This window comes from Nerophis ophidion, linkage group LG12 (genome assembly GCF_033978795.1).
Source record: "Nerophis ophidion isolate RoL-2023_Sa linkage group LG12, RoL_Noph_v1.0, whole genome shotgun sequence".
Taxonomy (NCBI): domain Eukaryota; kingdom Metazoa; phylum Chordata; class Actinopteri; order Syngnathiformes; family Syngnathidae; genus Nerophis; species Nerophis ophidion.
This window is the reverse complement of record NC_084622.1, coordinates 54,307,769-54,325,434: the sequence shown is the minus strand read 5'-3', so window position 1 is coordinate 54,325,434 and position 17,666 is coordinate 54,307,769. Positions and strand designations below refer to the sequence as shown.

The window sequence follows — 17,666 nt, the reverse complement described above, 5'->3', positions numbered from 1 at the left end:
CGCTGTCGTATTTTATGCTTCATAATGCGCCACACATTTTCGATGGAAGACAGGTCTGGACTGCAGGCGGGCAAGGAAAGTACCCGCACTCTTTTACTACGAAGCCACACTGTTGTAACACGTGGCTTGGCATTGTTTTGCTAAAATAAGCAGGGGCGTCTATGATAACATTGCTTGAATGACAACATATGTTGCTCCAAAACCTGTATGGACAATTCAGCATTGATAGTGCCTTCACAGATGTGTAAGTTACCCATGTCTTGGGCACTAATACACCCCCTATCATCACAGATGCTGGCTTTTGAACTTAGCGCCTATAACAATCCGGATGGTTATTTTCCTCTTTGTTCCGGAGGACACCATGTCCACAGTTTCCCCCCAAAAATTCAAATGTGGACTCATGAGGTGCCACTTTTCCACTTTGCATCAGTCCACCTTAGATGATCTCGGGCCCAGCGAAGCTGGCGGCGTTCCTGGGTGTTGTTGATAAATGGCTTTCACTTTGCATAGTACAGTTTTAACTCGCACTTACAGATGTAGCGACCAACTGTAGTTACTGACAGTGGTTTTATGAAGTGTTCCTGAGCCCATGTGGTGATATCCTTTGCACAGTGATGTCGGTTTTTGATGCAGTACCACCTGAGGGATCAAAGGTCCGTAATATCGCTTACGTGCAGTAATTTCTCGATTCTCTGAACTTTTTGATGATTTTACGGACAGTCGATGGTAAAATCCCTAAATTCATTGCAATAGCTCGTTGAGAAATGTTGTTCTAAAACTGTTTGACAATTTGCTTACAAATTGGTGATCCTCGCCCCATCCTTGTTTGTGAATTACTTAGCATTTCATGGAAGCTGCTTTTATTTTTATACCCAATTATGGCAGCCACCTGTTCCCAATTGGCCTGCACACCGGTGGGATGTTCCAAATAAGTGTTTGATGAGCATTCCTGAACTTTATCAGTATTTATTGCCACCGTTCCCAACTTCTTTGTCACGTGTTGCTGGCATCAAATTCTAAAGTTAATGATTATTTGCACCGAAAAATGTTTATCAGTTTGAACAACAAATATGTTGTCTTTGTAGCATATTCAACTGAATATGGGTTGAAAATGATTTGCAAATCATTGTATTTCGTTTATATTTACATCTAACACAATTTCCCAACTCATATGGAAACGGGGTTTGTAAACAAATGCAAGCGCTTAACTTGTAACTTGACATGTACCTCCAAAATGATCTTGTGCTTTAGGGATGCAGATTGGTCGGCTTTTTTTCATTACCTCCTGTGAGTGTAAATAGTATGATTCGTTCAGAGGTTGTACCCGCCCACCTTTGTAAATGCCTTCTATTCCGATTTGCAATAACAGTAACTTTTACAAATACATTATTTCCTAATAACACTCACCTTCCATCTTTAATTTCCGTTGTGTTGAGTGTTGACAAAGATAAGCAGAGGGTTCACAAAGTATGACAGGGAAGTACTCATACAATCTCTGCATCAATCAATCAATCAATGTTTATTTATATAGCCCCAAATCACAAATGTCTCAAAGGACTGCACAAATCATTACGACTACAACATCCTCGGAAGAACCCATCTTGCTACCTTTTAAAGCTTGTGGCTTGAGTTGCTGGATGGGCAGTCATTATGATTTGTACACGTGATGAGATGTATCTTCAACAAATATTTGTCATGAAAATTGAAGGGCACACATGATTATTTGCAGCGTTTCTGAGTTATGTTGTACCTAATGTGACCAGTTTATCTTTATACTCTTAAGTTTATTTTGGATTGTGTCTACAAAAATGTTATAATGATATCATGTTTTGCTTGAAAACATGTTTTTAACAGTGTATATATTCCAAAGATAAATTCTGATACTTTTTGACAAGACGACACATGGAGAATTTCAATTGCATCCTAAAGAGAACTTTACAAACGAAGGGCTTGCAGACATACGCAGAAAGTAGGTTATCAATATGATTGTGGAGCTAGATTTACACCAAAGCAAATCCATTACCAATTATATTATATCCAAATGGTTGTATTCACCTGACGTCACGTCTGACTAATTAAATATGTGTGGTGGGCCAGCGAGTGTCTGTTGTCATATCGTTCTTGGCGGCATTTTGCCTCTATCAAAGGAAAAATGCTCTATGCTTGCGTTGTTTTAGGCTGTTGAAACCGTTCAAAATGCGAAAAAGATGACATTTTTTTTCACAGTTCCTCGGGAGTCAACAACAGTATTAAGAAAGACAAAAGAGTGCAAGATTTTTACAAAAAAATGAAGAGAAAAGTGGCACACACTCCAGTCAAAGGGAGCAGATCGGGTGAAATAACACACAAGTTTGCAGTGATCACTTTGTTAAAGGTTCGCTTGATATATTTGTAACATTTAGTGTTTCCAATAAAGTATTATCTTGATTATTTGTATCTTTTTGTAGATTTGTAAAGGACCAACTCTGCCTGTCTCAATAAAAAAAGCAAATGTGAGCAAAGCATAACAGTAAAGTTTTTACCAAAGGCAGCGATCATAAATGAAGTTTTCAGCACACACACAATGTTGACATCTTTTGATTTTTGTTTGACATTGAATGAACAAAATAAAAACATAAATGTTGAACTCTGTTATATAGTTATATATTGATAAAGACGGGGGCAAAACATGCATATTCGTAAACGGTGCGTGCAACAAACATGGCAGTAGACGCTAAGTCAAGTCATGAGCAACAACAATGCATGACTTATCCGGGAGAATCTTGATATCTATTTCCTTGGCCTAGCCACAAAAAGACAAGTTGTAGACGTTCATGCTTTTCCAAGTTTTCAGCTGGGTTTTTTTTTTGTATAGAATGACGTCTGGAGCACCAGATAGATCGACATATCTGGATATGCGACTGAAGGATAATCCCTGGGATCACTCAACAAATCTTTTTTTTTGTAACATTCAGTGATAGATTCCATTGCTTAGTCAGATTTTTTTTTACTCAAGTCTGATTTTAAAAATATATAGGCTTCTTGCTTACTTACAGTTTGCACTTTGTTTGCTGCACAGTAGCCATATTGGTTTGGTGGCTCACCACTTGAGTTATTTCCGTTTTAAAGTCACGTGACAGAATACAACCTATTAGGGCTGTAACGATAAACAGTGTCTTGATGAACCAAAATAGAAAGCCCAACAGTTAGTATTACTGCCATGAATTAAAATCATCGTAAAACCATGATTGATAACAGTTTTATTATAAACTCAAGGACGCTCATTTATTTAGCTAGCTCAACTGCTAACATGCAAGTGACATTAACATCTTTTGTCATAAAAAAAAGTACATTCCAAATCTTAAACTTGTATCAACACATTGCTGTCTAAACAACTAAGATATACAATTGTGCGCATTGAACCTACATGCTTTGCTGTCTTTGCACAAATCAATAATTGAAAGAATCCTCATCATTGGCGGTCACTCGAAGCGAGTATGACAATCCTCCTGGTAGGGCGATTTCCCTTTAATGAGGGTGCCTGTGCTTGACTTTGCTTAAGGTGGGGAGACTGGTTCACAGACAGTCACCACACGATCTTTGACAGATCCGGGTCAGGGTTCAGTGGCATGGAGTCCAAGACGACTGGGGACCATTTTCTCTTCTAGCCTTCATCCGCCATCCCAGCCCTTGTGACGCTCCATAGGGTTAGCAATTATCCTCCGCCTCTTCCACCGTTGAGGTCTCGGGTTGTTATTTCCCCATAACTGGGCCCACATAAATGTTGGGGTGCCTTCTTCGCAGCCGTTGCGGTAGTTGTTATATCTACCGTCTTCCACCTGCTCCGCCGTTGAAGTCTTCACCGTATCCTTGGCTAGGGGACAGTCAGGTACTAGGCCTTTGCCAAGGGCCACCTGGGGTAACGGTAGTAAAGGGGTTAACCCCAAGACCCCATAGAGGAGCCTCCACTGCCGGATGCAGTTTAACGTCATGTCCAGGACACAATCGAAGGAATATGTCATCACAAAGTGAATTTGCATGACATCACATTAATCTGACGTGATGTATGTCATCACAAAGTGAATTTGCATGACATCACATTAACCGAACGTGATGTGCCCAACACCTTGTCCTTCCATCCACCATTTTCTACCGCTTGTCCCTTTTGGGGTCGCGGAGGGGTGCTGGAGCCTATCTCAGCTGCATTCGGGCGGAAGGCGGGGTGCACCCTGGACAAGTCACCACTTCATCGCAGATAGTCAGACATAATCTGTGGAAATGGACAGGAGAATAGTGTCGATGTTTGGAATAGTTGTAGCAGTCCTGCCACCAGCCAGCATGGTACCATGTTCCCTTCTGCTCCAATATGGTGTTTGTTTTTGTTTAGTGTATCAATGAGAAAACAGTGTTTTCTGGTTACATGTGCACTTAAATGCAGGATTTCATGGCATTGATAGAAATGTAAACATTTGTTTCCATCATTTAAGCACAGAGACTGAACAGCCTTGAAAGAGTTTATGAAAAAAGTCATTAAACATATAAACAGTGTGCACATTAGAACATGTCAACAGGGTACCAGACTTTGATTTACTTTACACAGACACACATCTGTTCCTACTATATGTAACCTGGTGGAGTAACTTTGGGTCAAACATTTTGCCTTTGGTTTTTTTACCTGTCGTCCTATTCATAGTTGAAGGTTAATGTTTGACACAGGAATGCGTAATATTGACTGGGCAAGCGCTGCTGTTTTTGCTGTTATCTTTTCCACAAGGTGCTCATATCATTTGGTAAATATTAGCAGAGCTGTAGTTTAGCAGGCATTGCCGGTGGAGGTGGATGTTAGCCTTTCCTTGTGAACTTGAGGTCATATTTACAGTTGTGTGCAAGAGTTTTATTTAAGTATTGAGAAGGTCAGTTTGAGATTCTATTTGAATAATTTGCTTTTTTTCTTTCGCTCATTTCCACTTACGTTTTTTTTTTTTTCATTTTTATTTTATTTTATTCAATGTCAAACATATCATTATTTTAACTCTTTAATGGAAAGGAGCAGAAATAAGTATCAACTTACTGTACACACACTCTCTTTGTCTTTTAAATAAACAAATCCTTCTTTTACGGACTGTAGATCCAAGTTTTTTTAATTAAATTACCTATACTTGTATCAATTTACGTAAACATTTATTTAGAAAAGCAAGATTTCAACAAACACAAATTTGAAGTGATACACAGAAACAATTAGTTTTTCATTTAAATGTGACTATTTTAGTTGTGTCTATTGTTTCACTATTTATGATCATCTAAATATAAGTAACTCAAGAAGGGAAATCTTCAACAATACCGCAGCAGTAATTATAACCATGATAATTTTGGTTACACTAATAGTGATATAGAATTTTCATATCCTTACTTCCCTATTAATTACACCAACCTAAAAGTTTAGTTTTGCTCTTCCACACACACAAATAAAGGCGAACTGCATTTTATTTGGAATACTATCATTCAAAATCAATACATACTCACATTTTTCTGTTTTTATGCCTTTTAACTCCTAAATCAACTCTGGTCAAAGTCAGCGAACAATGGAGCCTCGGGAAGTCGTTCGATTCCGCCTATAGGGAAAAACATCCAAACACATTCATCAGTTTTGTTTTTTTTATATACACACTGTAATTATATATGTAATGTGGTAATAACATGTAATTATGTATTTTACTCATTTTAAGCATATGCCACAGCATTAATTTCACAAACACGACTCCGTGGGACAAGCGGTAAAAAATGGATGGATGGATGGATCACAACCTTTGCTTTTTCCTTCACAAACAACACCTACTAATGTCATAGCTGACATCATGAGAGACAACAAACAATAAAACAAACACTTACTGTACAATGTCTGCTCTCACTGGGATGTCTACTGATGATATACTGCATATTCCCATTTAGAAAAAGATATCATACTCTGCGAAGGGTTTACCAAAAAAAGGTGGTCGCATACGAGCATCTTTTCGTGTTTTTTGTCGTCTCAGGGTCTAAGTTGGCTGTCAAAGAAGTTCAACTTTTTGGTTTATGTCCACAACCATCTACTATCCAGTTGAGAGGCATGATTTATAATCTAGATTTAACTTTCCTTAGCTCACAGGCTCTAAAATGAACGTTAACGCTTAAAATAACAATATCACTAATACTTGGTTTTAATATTGAGGCCCCAAAATGTTAATTGGGTATGGTTTGCACTTTTTAAATGTTTTTAGTGGGTTTATCTGCGCAATAGACGCACTGACATCATGTCTCCAATTAGCTGCATTGTTAGCTGACTTTATTCACAAGTTACTTTGGAATGCATTAAAAAAGGTTATGAGAGACAAGAACACATACATGTATGTGTTCTTGTCTCATAAGGATTGTGAATATTAAACAAAATTCCCCTAAAAATGCAGTTCTCTTTTGAGAGTTTGGCCGGAGTTTTCAAAAGCCGGTGTTTTTAAGTACAGAAGTATACAGTATCTTTGTGTGTGGACAAGAAGAAAAGTATACAAGCAATTTTAAAATGTTGGCATCCGTGTGGACATGGGCCTCCAAAAAGTATTTCCAATGTTTCCAAACGTGTGCGGAAAGCACCAGCATGTCGTCAATATAGGCACAACTGATTTTCATCCACACCACAAAAATAATGCATGCAAGGATTCTCATGCTTAGTCTAGCCTGCCTGTTGAGGTTTTTTTCCTTGAACAAAAATGGTACCCTGCAGCTGTGATGTCTAACCCCTCACCTCGATATATTGACCCACCTCAGGAATTGCACTATTTGTGTGTCTTCAAATTTCTGTGTAACTAAGACAGTTCTGTGTGCTGTTGTGTTTAAAATCTTCAACAACAGCTTCCATTGTTAGCTGATCTCAGCTACACGTGCACTGCAGCAGAGTATTGCTATTTATAGCCCTCCTTAAAAAGGAGAAATACAGCCCAAGTGTTTGAAGAAGTAGTCTACATTTTTGGTATCTCATTTCTCTAACTGCATTATATAAAAAATTAAAATTAGAGGTAAAGCGTGAGTCTTGGAAAGATTACATTAGTACATGTTGGACGGAGATGGTGAGTGCCAGTAGAAATAGCAGTCTGTATGCCTTACATGAAGATTTACCACCAGGTCTCTTTATATGCTCAAATATTTGTAATTTAAGTCCATCTTAAATTAAATTGGTGTGCAAAAACCTGACAGTCCCACACAGAACCTTGACATTGAGCCCCATAAGAATGATAAGTGTGAGTCGGGCTCTCCTGTCCTACGTCACTTCATAAATGCTCTTCTGATTGAAATTACACAAAATGTAGTACCTCGGCTTCCGAGTTTAATTGGTTCTGAAACTGAGCTGTAACCCAAAATAGACGTATCTCTAATCAATGGATTGAAACACTGTTCCGTGCTGAGCCCGCAAAAAACACGATGTCTAACCTGTAGCATGATTTTTAATTTGAAACACATCTATAAATACCTAATATTGTATCAAAAACAAAACTAGAACGTGCTGTAGTAGTTTTAAGAAATAAATTCACAATGTACAGTATAGGATAGTGCACTCTGTAACCTGCTGTGAGTTCCTTTTCGGTCAAACACCATCAACAGCTTCTTCATATTCTCATGGATAAATGTCCTTCATTAAAAATAAATATTTTGCCGCCCTTGGTTGTCTTTATCAACTCATTCAGCCTCAGACTGATGCAGATTCAACGTGTGATGCTCGTAGCCTTTTTTTTAAATGAATTATTTTTTTTATTAATTATCTGCTTTTTTAATTACTGTTTTTCACACTTACCTTATTTTTTGGACTATAAGTCGCAGTTTTTTTTCATAGTTTGGCCGGGGGTGCGACTTATACTCAGGAGCGATTTATGTGTGAAATTATTACATTACTGTAAAACATCAAATAATATTATTTAGCTCATTCACGTAAGAGACTAGACTTATAACAATTCATTGGATTTAGCGATTAGGTGTGACAGTTTGGTAGGTTATTTATGCGTCATATAACATACACTTATTCAGCCTGTTGTTCACTATTCTTTATTTATTTTAGATTGCCTTTCAAATGTCTATTCTTGGTGTTGGGTTTTGACAAATACATTTCCCCAAAAAATGCGACTTATACTCCAGTGCGACTTGTATATGTTTTTTTTCCTTCTTTATTTTGCATTTTCGGCAGGTGCGACTTGTACTCCGGAGCGACTTATACTCCGAAAAATACGGTACTTTCTTGGTTTCCTTGATTGGAGAAACACACTTGTGTTTATCTCGTAGGGCTGTATTGATATCAACATCTCACGGTATGATATTGTTACGGTATTAAAGGCACTGTACAATATTATTGGGGTATTGTCCAAAAAAAGGCTTGGAAAAATGCCATAATGTGTATAATGAAGTGTCAGTAATGTTCAGGATAAACACACTTACTGTAATCGAACAATCAATGCTCAAACATACTAATATTATTTTTACTACACTAACATGTATTTTTAAGTGCAAATAATAGTGCTGGAACATACACAGTTTCAAGCAAATGACTTACAAGCAAAAAAAATGTACAGTTGAGTGTCTTCAATGACAATGTAAACATCCAAAGCAAAAAGTGTAAAACAATAATGTATAGTTTAGTGTCTTTCGAGTTTTACTTTCTGAGGAGTAGTACACATTAATTATTACTTTGTAAAATGCTGATTGTCCAAAAAGTTAACTAACAATTTAACTTTTGATAATGAAAATCCCCCACAAACTTATGTTCAGATATATTTTCCGGGTGATGGTTTATCAAGTAGCTTCTCACATTACTCGTATTTGTCGCATGGTGACCAGCTCTGTGTTGGTTTGGAAATGCTCCAGATAAAGGTGGCGCAGCACGCCAGAGAGGTTATTTTTTTGCCATTGTTTGTTTGCAACATAGCTCAAAAAGTTATGGACGGATTATGATGAAATGGCCCAAAAAACAATTCCTCTTATCTCTTACGAACACCATCCATCCATCCATCCATTTTTCTACCGCTTGTCCCTTGCTTCCTGTTTTTCTTCCCCTCCTTGTTGAACCAGCACTGTGTAGAGGATTTGGGGAAATTCAGTTTATTTTCAGATCGACAAAAGTGCCAGAAAATAAATACACTCACCAACTGATACCACCACACTTAACAGATTTATTCTGAGGCTTTTCAAACCCCAATACTGTGTACATACCTAATAATCTAGGTATAAGTTAATGCTAGTATATAAGACACTGGATGGTTTGGTTAAATCTGTCAGGGTTTACTGTGCCATTTTCCACATGCACCATCAGTGGAGATGCTTGTAACCCGAACATTTGCTCGCAACCTAAAGCAAAACAATTAGCCAAGAGACAACTCGTATCCCCAAAAAACTGGGGCACATGAAGTAGGGATGTGTATTGAGGACTGGCATATTCAGGTACCGGTTCCTAATTGGTAAAATTCTGGACTAATGATAACGCTTATGGTTTTTTAAATCCGGCTGACCGTCGTAATTATGACACGCGAGCGCTGTCACATTCAGTCAGGTGCCACCGCAAGGCATAAAAAAAGACACGGCGGAACACCCGATCTGAGCCGTAAAGTAATTCAAATTATTGATCCTAGTATGGGGTTTTCTATCTCGACATTCCCAGCTGGCAACAGTTATGCTCCATTTACATTTGTGTTCCTCAGTTTTACAAAAAGCCTTCATTTTAAAAATGTGTGATGATCTTTATACTAGAAGCCATGACTTTCAGCAGTTATTAGAGCATGCTATAAATAGGTACCATTTTGTCTGTGCTTTCTCAGATGATTGTCGGAAAATACCAGGGGGGGAGAAGGGAGATTAACCACGCTGAAAGGAAGGAGTCTGAGTGAGTTAAATTGAGGTTCCATTGGGTCTGCCTTAATCAAAAATCACCAATTGGATACATTTTCCCTCATGAATACATAGGCCATTACTTAATGGGATCCATGTGGATGTGGTGGCCCTTTAAAACAGCATCCCTTTGCTTAATGTGTAGTGATGCTAAAGTCTCAAGTCTGTCAACGTAGGCAGATTGGGAAGCCATGGTGGAATAACATGCTATTTGTTTGGCACTGGCTATGGAGAGTGCTACGGGGGTTGAACTTGATGTGATCTCTGAGATGGAGTCAGTGAAAATGTGCAGTCTGAGTGCTTCATTGGAGTCTGAAGTGCTTCACTATCATTTGCTTTGTCACGCGTGGAGCTTGACCAGTTATTGTCTTCATTAGTGCACCAGGAAGCCCAGACAGGCTCAAAATAGGGGGAGGAATGACAGAGTTGATGTGACAGTGCTACACGAATAAAAGAACGTACATGAGTCGGAAGTTACTTATGAAATAGGAACGTGGCTCGGATGGTAGAGCGATCTTCTAAAAACGTAAGGTTTTCTGGCACAAATTCAGCTTCTGCCATCCAAGTCACTGCTGTGAAAACAGGAAATTCATCAGAGGTCTAGAAAAGCACTATACAAATCTAATCCATTATTAAAATTATTATTACTTGTATCGGATATCTAATTTGGTCTTCTTTTTTTCCCCACTGTGGTCTGTCAGAGGGCGTGTGCTGAATGTTATGATGAAGGAGGAGAGTTTATTCCAACGGAGGTATTCTCTCTGTCCAAATGCCACTTCCCCACCCAAAATTGACCCTCGCACCCTCACCAGGAACTTATCTGTTGGAGATCACAACCTCTACAACCTCAGTCCAGGTAGGTGGCCATATGTAAATGAAGGGTTTATTTACTAGAATGTTTTTTTACAGATTTATTTTTAAACATTCTTTATTGTCCATTCACTGTAACATTTATCAAACCACGCATGGAAAAAAATATTCAAGACCAGATATGCCTATATTTTGGCAAATGATAATAATGGGTAAATGACAAAAAGCAGACATAAGCAGCTGAGCATTAGTCACTTTTGGCCTTATTTTGCTTTTATTGTGCATCAGCTGCCCAAAGTCATGTGTTTATGTGTGACTGTGTGTTGCGGGTTTCCATCAGGCAGTGAGACAGACGGACAGGATCTCTCCATGATGACCAATGAACTTAGTCCTGTCCAGTCACCAGGCAGCAAGGTAAGAACACAATTCCTGATTGGGCAATTCTTTTAGTGACTGATGGGTTTTTTTAACATGTCAACCTGGCCATTTGTTTGAGTGTAAAAATGCTGCACATTAGTGTGGTGGAGTCCCCTAAAAGCAGAATTGTTTTTATCAGTGTCATGTGGTCACTTCAGGCAAAACAATTGCAATTTCCATTTTTTCCGGACTAAAGAGCGCAGTGGTATACAAGCAGCATTCACAACATTTTTGAAGAAAACAATGTTTTTCCCATATATTAGCCACACCAGACTATTAGCCGCAAATATCTCTCTCTCTCTCTTTCTCTCTCTCTCTTTCTCTCTCTCTCTTTCTCTCTCTCTCTCTCTCTCTCTATATATATTTTTTTAAATGAGGTCATCACACAGAAATATTGTGTAAATTTTTATTTACATCTCTCTCGCTCTTTACTCTCTCTCTACACACACACACACATATGTATGTATATATATAAATAATATACATTTTTTTTATGAGGTCATTACACAGAAATATATTTTAAATGTTTATTTACATACCAGAATAACTACACAAATTTACTGAGGAATTGGTGAAACTGGAAAAATAAAAAAAAAGAATGCAATTGTAAGTTAATACTAACACAGACACTCGTAAACATGAAAGATAATGCCAACAACACTAGTTTGATTAAATTACGATAGCGCATACAAATATGCATGACAACACTGCTACAGACATCACACATTGGACGGGGTAATAGTTATGAATTGTTTGTTGTATTGTAAAACTTACAAGCATTGCTTGTAGTTGGAAATCATACTTGCCAACCCTCCTGGATTTTCTGGGTGACTCCAGAAATCAAGCGCCTCTCCCGAAAACCTCCTGGGACAAATTTTCTCCCGAAATTCAGGCGGAGCTGGAGGCCACGCCCCCTCCAGCTCCATGCGGACCCGAGTGACATGTCAACAACCTGTTTTCTCGTCCGCTTTCCCACAATATAAACAGAGTGCCTGCCCAATGACGTTATAGCTGTAGAATGATCGAGGGCGAGTTCTTGGTTTCTTATGTGGGTTTATTGTTAGGCAGTCTCAATAATGTCCTCCCAGCGCGGCAACAACACACAACAACTGCAGTCACGTTTTCGTCTACCGTAAAGCAGTTCGTCTGCAGGACAATACTGCCATCTACTGTGCATGCATATGTGACAATAACATCTACGGCTTTTAGAGCAGTGGTTCTCAACCTTTTTTCAGAGCTTTTTTTAATTCAAGTACCCCCTATTCAGAGCAAAGCATTTTTGGTTGAAAAAAAAAAGATAAAGAAGTAAAATACAGCACCATGTCATCAGTTTCTGATTTATTAAATTGTATAACAGTGCAAAATATTGCTCATTTGTAGTGGTCTTTCTTGAACTATTTGGAAAAAAAGATATAAAAATAACTAAAAACTTTGTTGAATAAACAAGTGATTCAATTATAAATAAAAATTTCTACACATATTGTGACCAGGTGGCGACTTGTCCAGTGTGTACCTTGCCTTCCGTCCGATTTTAGCTGAGATAGGCACCAGCGCCCCCCGCGACCCCAAAGGGAATAAGCGGTAGAAATGGATGGATGGATACCTGTAAATTACTCCTCCCCATCTTAACCCCGCCCCCAACCACGCCCCACCCCTGACCACACCCCCCACCTCCCGAAATCGGAGGTCTCAAGGTTGGCAAGTATGTGATAAATGGAAAATCCATACGATTAGAACGTTATGGATGACTGGAAGACTGAATGGCACCTGTACCGCCGGTTCAAAGTACTAAACAGAAGGAAATACTGTAGATGTTCACCAAAGGATGGCGCCAGAGCACAAACAATAACACATTTTCAATGTCTCTGATTGTGTTTTATGAAAACTATTTGTTGAATAGGAAACATAATGGCCGTTAGCAAAGAAAAATCCATAAATTAGCCGCACCTTTTTTTTTAAACTGCAGAGTTTTAAAGAATAGGGAAAAAAATGTGGTTTATAGTCTGGAATTTACCTTGTTCGCCCCCCTAGCTTATGCTCTTATTGTCCTGTCTCTATGTATTAGAATGTGTCCTACCTGTCTCAACTCAATTGAAATTTCAACTAAGAGTGATTCATACATATTTCTGTTACAAATAATCTTTTTTTTGTTTCTCCTCCTGACGCTAATCTCTAAAAATCCCTGCTCCAGTCTGAATCAAGGATGTTTAATGGTTTTGAGAAGGATTGTCCCTCCCCAACAGAAAAGCTTGCTCGAAAGGAGTCTCTTAAGGTATGTACCTTATTGTCCCTATACACTCTTGATTAGTATGGATTAAGGAAGCGTTGCACTATAGGTGTTATCACCCATCATCAATAAAAACTGTCAGCTTAGTCAAAAGTATCACAGCGTTGAGTTATACAAAATCCACCCGGAGTACTTAAGTGACTACCAATTTCGTGCATATACACACCCATTGGTATTTCTCACGCTGCATGAGTTATTTCTTTTTAATGTACTTTGCTTCCACCTAGTGTTTGTACTCGTGAATTGTTGTTGCGCAGTACATTTATATAGTAATGTATTATTTTCCTGCTTCTCAGGTCCAAAAGCAAAATTACCGGCAAGAAAAGAAACGCGCAGCCAAAGAATTGTTTAGCGCGCTGAAGGACCCTAGTGTTGTCATTATGTCCAACTGGCTGAAGGTAAGTTGGTGAAAGTGATGCACAAAAATATAATATGGTACTTTTGTTTACAAATTTAGTAAAACAGGCTTACTAAGCTTCAATCTACCGTATTTTTCGGAGTAGAAATCGCACCGGAGTATACGTTGCACCGGCCGAAAATGCATAACAAAGAAGGAAAAAAAACATACGTCGCACAGGAGTATAAGTTGCATTTTTGGGGGAAATTTATTTGATAAAATCCAACACCAAGAATAGACATTTGAAAGGCAATTTAAAATAAATAAAGAATAGTACACAACAGGCTGAATAAGTGTACGTTATATGACGCATAAATAACCAACTGAGAAGGTGCCTGGTATGTTAACGTAACATATTATGGTAAGAGTCATTCAAATAACTATAACATATAGAACATGCCATACGTTTACCAAACAATCTGTCACTCCTAATTGATAAATCCGATGAAATCTTCTTCCTCGATGTTGCTTCCAAACATCTCTGCCAACTCTAAAGGTATGCGCCGCTTCCTCTTGTCGTTTTCTGCTGCATATTTCACTACGTCCAGCTTGTAATCTGTAGTACATGATTTCCTTTTCGGTCCAATTTTTGTTCAGCCCTTCTCAGTTTTTATAAGTTACCGCCAATGATGAAATGATCCATTTTGATAGCTACGGCAGTAGCATAGCATGTAGCAGTTAGCATTCCATGACCCTCAGTACACTTCTGCCATGACCCTCCCCCGCCGAATTCTTATTGGTTGACGTGTATGTGACGATTGCTGACGTGTGTCTGTAACGATTGCTGACATTTTCTGCGTCTCTTCCGCGAATGAGATAAATAATATTACTTGATATTTTATGGTAATGTGTTAAAGGGGAACATTATCACAATTTCAAAAGGGTTAAAAACAATAAAAATCAGTTCCCAGTGGCTTGTTGTATTTGTTGAAGTTTTTTTCAAAATTTAACCGGTCCCCGAATATCCTTAAAAAAAGCTTTAAAGTGCTTGATTTTCGCTATTTGCGATGTGACTATCCATTTCCCTGTGACGTCATACAGTGCTGCAAATGTAAACAAAAAACGGCGAATACAACAGCAAGATATAGCGACCTTAGCTCGGATTCAGACTCGGATTTCAGCGGTTTAAGCGATTCAACAGATTACGCACGTATTGAAACGGATGGTCGGAGTATGAAAGTATTGAAGAAGAAACTGAAGCTATTGAACGAATAGCTATTGACGCTATTCATAGCCATAGCATGGCCGAATAGCTGCGTTAGCTTCGCCGGTAAAATGTGCGGACCAAACGATCAGGACTTTCGCATCTCGTGACACTGGAGCAACTTAAATCTTTCGATTGGTAAGTGTTTTTTTCGCATTAAATGTGGGTGGAAGGAAACATAATATAGTTGCAAAAGCATCTGCAGAATATCCATACATCTCTGTGCCATGTCTGCTTTAACACCGCCGGTAAATAGCATGTTAGCATCGATTAGCGTAGCATGTTAGCATCGATTAGCTGGCAGTCAACATCAACAAAACTCACCTTTGTGAATTCGTTGAATTTATCGTTGCAAATGCATCTGCAGGTTATCCATACATCTCTGTGCCATGTCTGTCATCGCCGGTAAAATGTGGAGACACTTTGGCACATTCAATGGGGTTCTGGCGGCAGACACTTTCGCATCTTCGGGCCAGTGGTGCAACTTGAATCCCTCCCTGTTAGTGTTGTTACACCCTCTGACAACACACCGACGAGGCATGATGTCTCCAAAGTTCTAAAAAATAGTCGAAAAAACAGAAAATAACAGAGCTGAAACCCGGTGTTTGTAATGTGTTGAAAATGAAAATGGCGGCTGTATTACCTTGGAGACGTCACGTTCTGACGTCATCGCAAAAAGAGTGAAAAAAAGAAAGGCGTTTAATTTGCCAAAATTCACCCATTTAGAGTTCGGAAATCGGTTAAAAAAATATATGGTAATTTTTCTGCACCAACAAGGTATATATTGACGCTTACATCAGTCTGGTGATAATGTTCCCCTTTAACAATTTCACAAATAAGTCGCTCTGGAGTATATGTCGCATCCCCGGCCAACCTATGAAAAAACGACTTATAGTCCGAAAAATACGGTAACATACAGTCATTCAATAAATAAGCATTTATTTAGTTATCCAGGAATACAGTACATATAAAGTAAAACAACCCTTCTAAAAATTGTGCTCTACTCGCAGCTATATCTGAATTGAAACATTGGTTGTTTACTAGGAGAAAATGTTTTCTTTTTTACTATATTAATGCATTCATACATCCATTGGATTTTGCTATGCCAGGAGTTGGCCGCAATACCTTTGTTTAACATTTGTATTTTAAAGTGATATTGAAATTGCTCTTTCCAATCATTTGCTCTTAAGATCCGTGGCTCTTTAAAAAGTTGGACCAAACTTTGGTGTGTCTTGAAGCCTGGGGTTCTCTTGGTATATAAGACCCCAAAAGTAGACCACTGGGTTGGTACCGTCCTGCTGAGTGCCTGCAAGCTCATCGAGAGGCCCTCTAAGAAGGACGGCTTCTGTTTTAAGCTTTACCATCCCCTGGACAAGTCCATTTGGGCTGTTAAGGTCAGACATATTTGTAGTATCGGTGTCTTAATTGCTGTGTATAATGTTTGTGCTAGAAAGACGGATCGATGCTCTTTGTTTCTGTTTATGAGTCCATGTAAAGCTTAAGGTACTGTATGTATGCATCACTGTAAAATACAAACAAGACTTCCTGGTCTACTTAAGTATGTGTGTAAAATGGTGGCGCATAGCCATACTTTACCATGAATTTTAAAAATGTTAGTGCTCCGTCATTATTGTATTTGCTTTTTACAATATTCGTGTAGATGTTTGTCATTTTACAGTATCATTGTTTATATAATTAGGGCCCTAAAGGAGAGAATGTTGGATCCATCACTCAGCCTTTACCAAGCAACTACCTGATTTTCAGAGCTGCTTCTGAGTCTGATGGTAAGTACAGCTGTTAGTTGTTTTTTTGTATATACAGTTTATTGTACGCACTCTTCCTTTAATCTGGTTGCCCCTGTAGGTCGATGTTGGATGGATGCCCTGGAGATTGCTCTCAGTTGCTCCAGTCTCTACAAGCTAACAGCCAAATCAGGAAAGGATGGAGATTTCAGCACAACATCAGAGTCTTCCCACTTTTTACATCTTTTGCAATCTACCACGCTCACAGAGTCCGAGCTTTTGCAGTAAGTACTGCACTCACTCATACAGCTGCATACTCTACAGACCATCTCAGTTTATTGTTAGTGTTCCCTTGCCACGTCTTGTTTTATTTACTACAGTGTCAGTGCATCACAGATTTTAAAGTACCATTGAGTACATTGAGAAAGGGCTGGGCGATATGGCCTTTTTTTAATATCGCAAAATTTTTTGGGCCATATCGCTATACATGATATATATCTCGATATTTTGCCTTAGCCTTGAATTAGCACTTGATACATATAATCACAGCAGTATGACGATTCTATGTGTCTACATTAAAACATTCTTGTTCATACTGCATTAATATATGCTCATTTTAAACTTTGATGCAGTGAAGGAAATCGCAACTAAAAGAAACACAATTTTTTCCATACGGTGTTGATCAGGAAATGTTTGCCTCGGCATTTTGTTGGTGTGGCACCGAATGGAGATGTTGACATGCACAGTTTCAAACACTCTTCATTCGGGGGACTTTTCAAATGATGCTACATATTAGCAGTAATGCTATGTTTTATAGCAACGCCGTTTTGCCCCACACTTGACAAATTACAGTTGTCTGTTCGACATATTCCCACTTGAAGCCAAACCACCGCCAGATAATGGACCCTGTGCTGGTTTTCTTGGGAATTAATT

At 38.6% G+C, this 17,666-nt stretch overlaps 1 protein-coding gene across 6 annotated transcripts in view; it reads left to right on the top strand.

Annotated features, from left to right (window-relative positions):
• osbpl5 (oxysterol binding protein-like 5) overlaps window positions 1–17,666 on the top strand; it is a 92,841-nt gene that overhangs the window by 56,617 nt on the left and 18,558 nt on the right. For 2 of the 6 annotated variants that reach the window (XM_061917775.1, XM_061917779.1), the window contains 8 exons: window positions 10,578–10,628; window positions 10,689–10,732; window positions 11,027–11,100; window positions 13,295–13,375; window positions 13,687–13,788; window positions 16,182–16,385; window positions 16,691–16,775; window positions 16,855–17,017. In XM_061917775.1, coding sequence (XP_061773759.1) covers window positions 10,578–10,628; window positions 10,689–10,732; window positions 11,027–11,100; window positions 13,295–13,375; window positions 13,687–13,788; window positions 16,182–16,385; window positions 16,691–16,775; window positions 16,855–17,017 — 804 coding nt within the window. Of the gene's footprint in view, window positions 1–9,806; window positions 9,872–10,577; window positions 10,733–11,026; window positions 11,101–13,294; window positions 13,376–13,686; window positions 13,789–16,181; window positions 16,386–16,690; window positions 16,776–16,854; window positions 17,018–17,666 lie in introns of all 6 variants that reach the window. The other 4 variants (XM_061917774.1, XM_061917778.1, XM_061917777.1 and 1 more) reach the window with 3 other exon arrangements.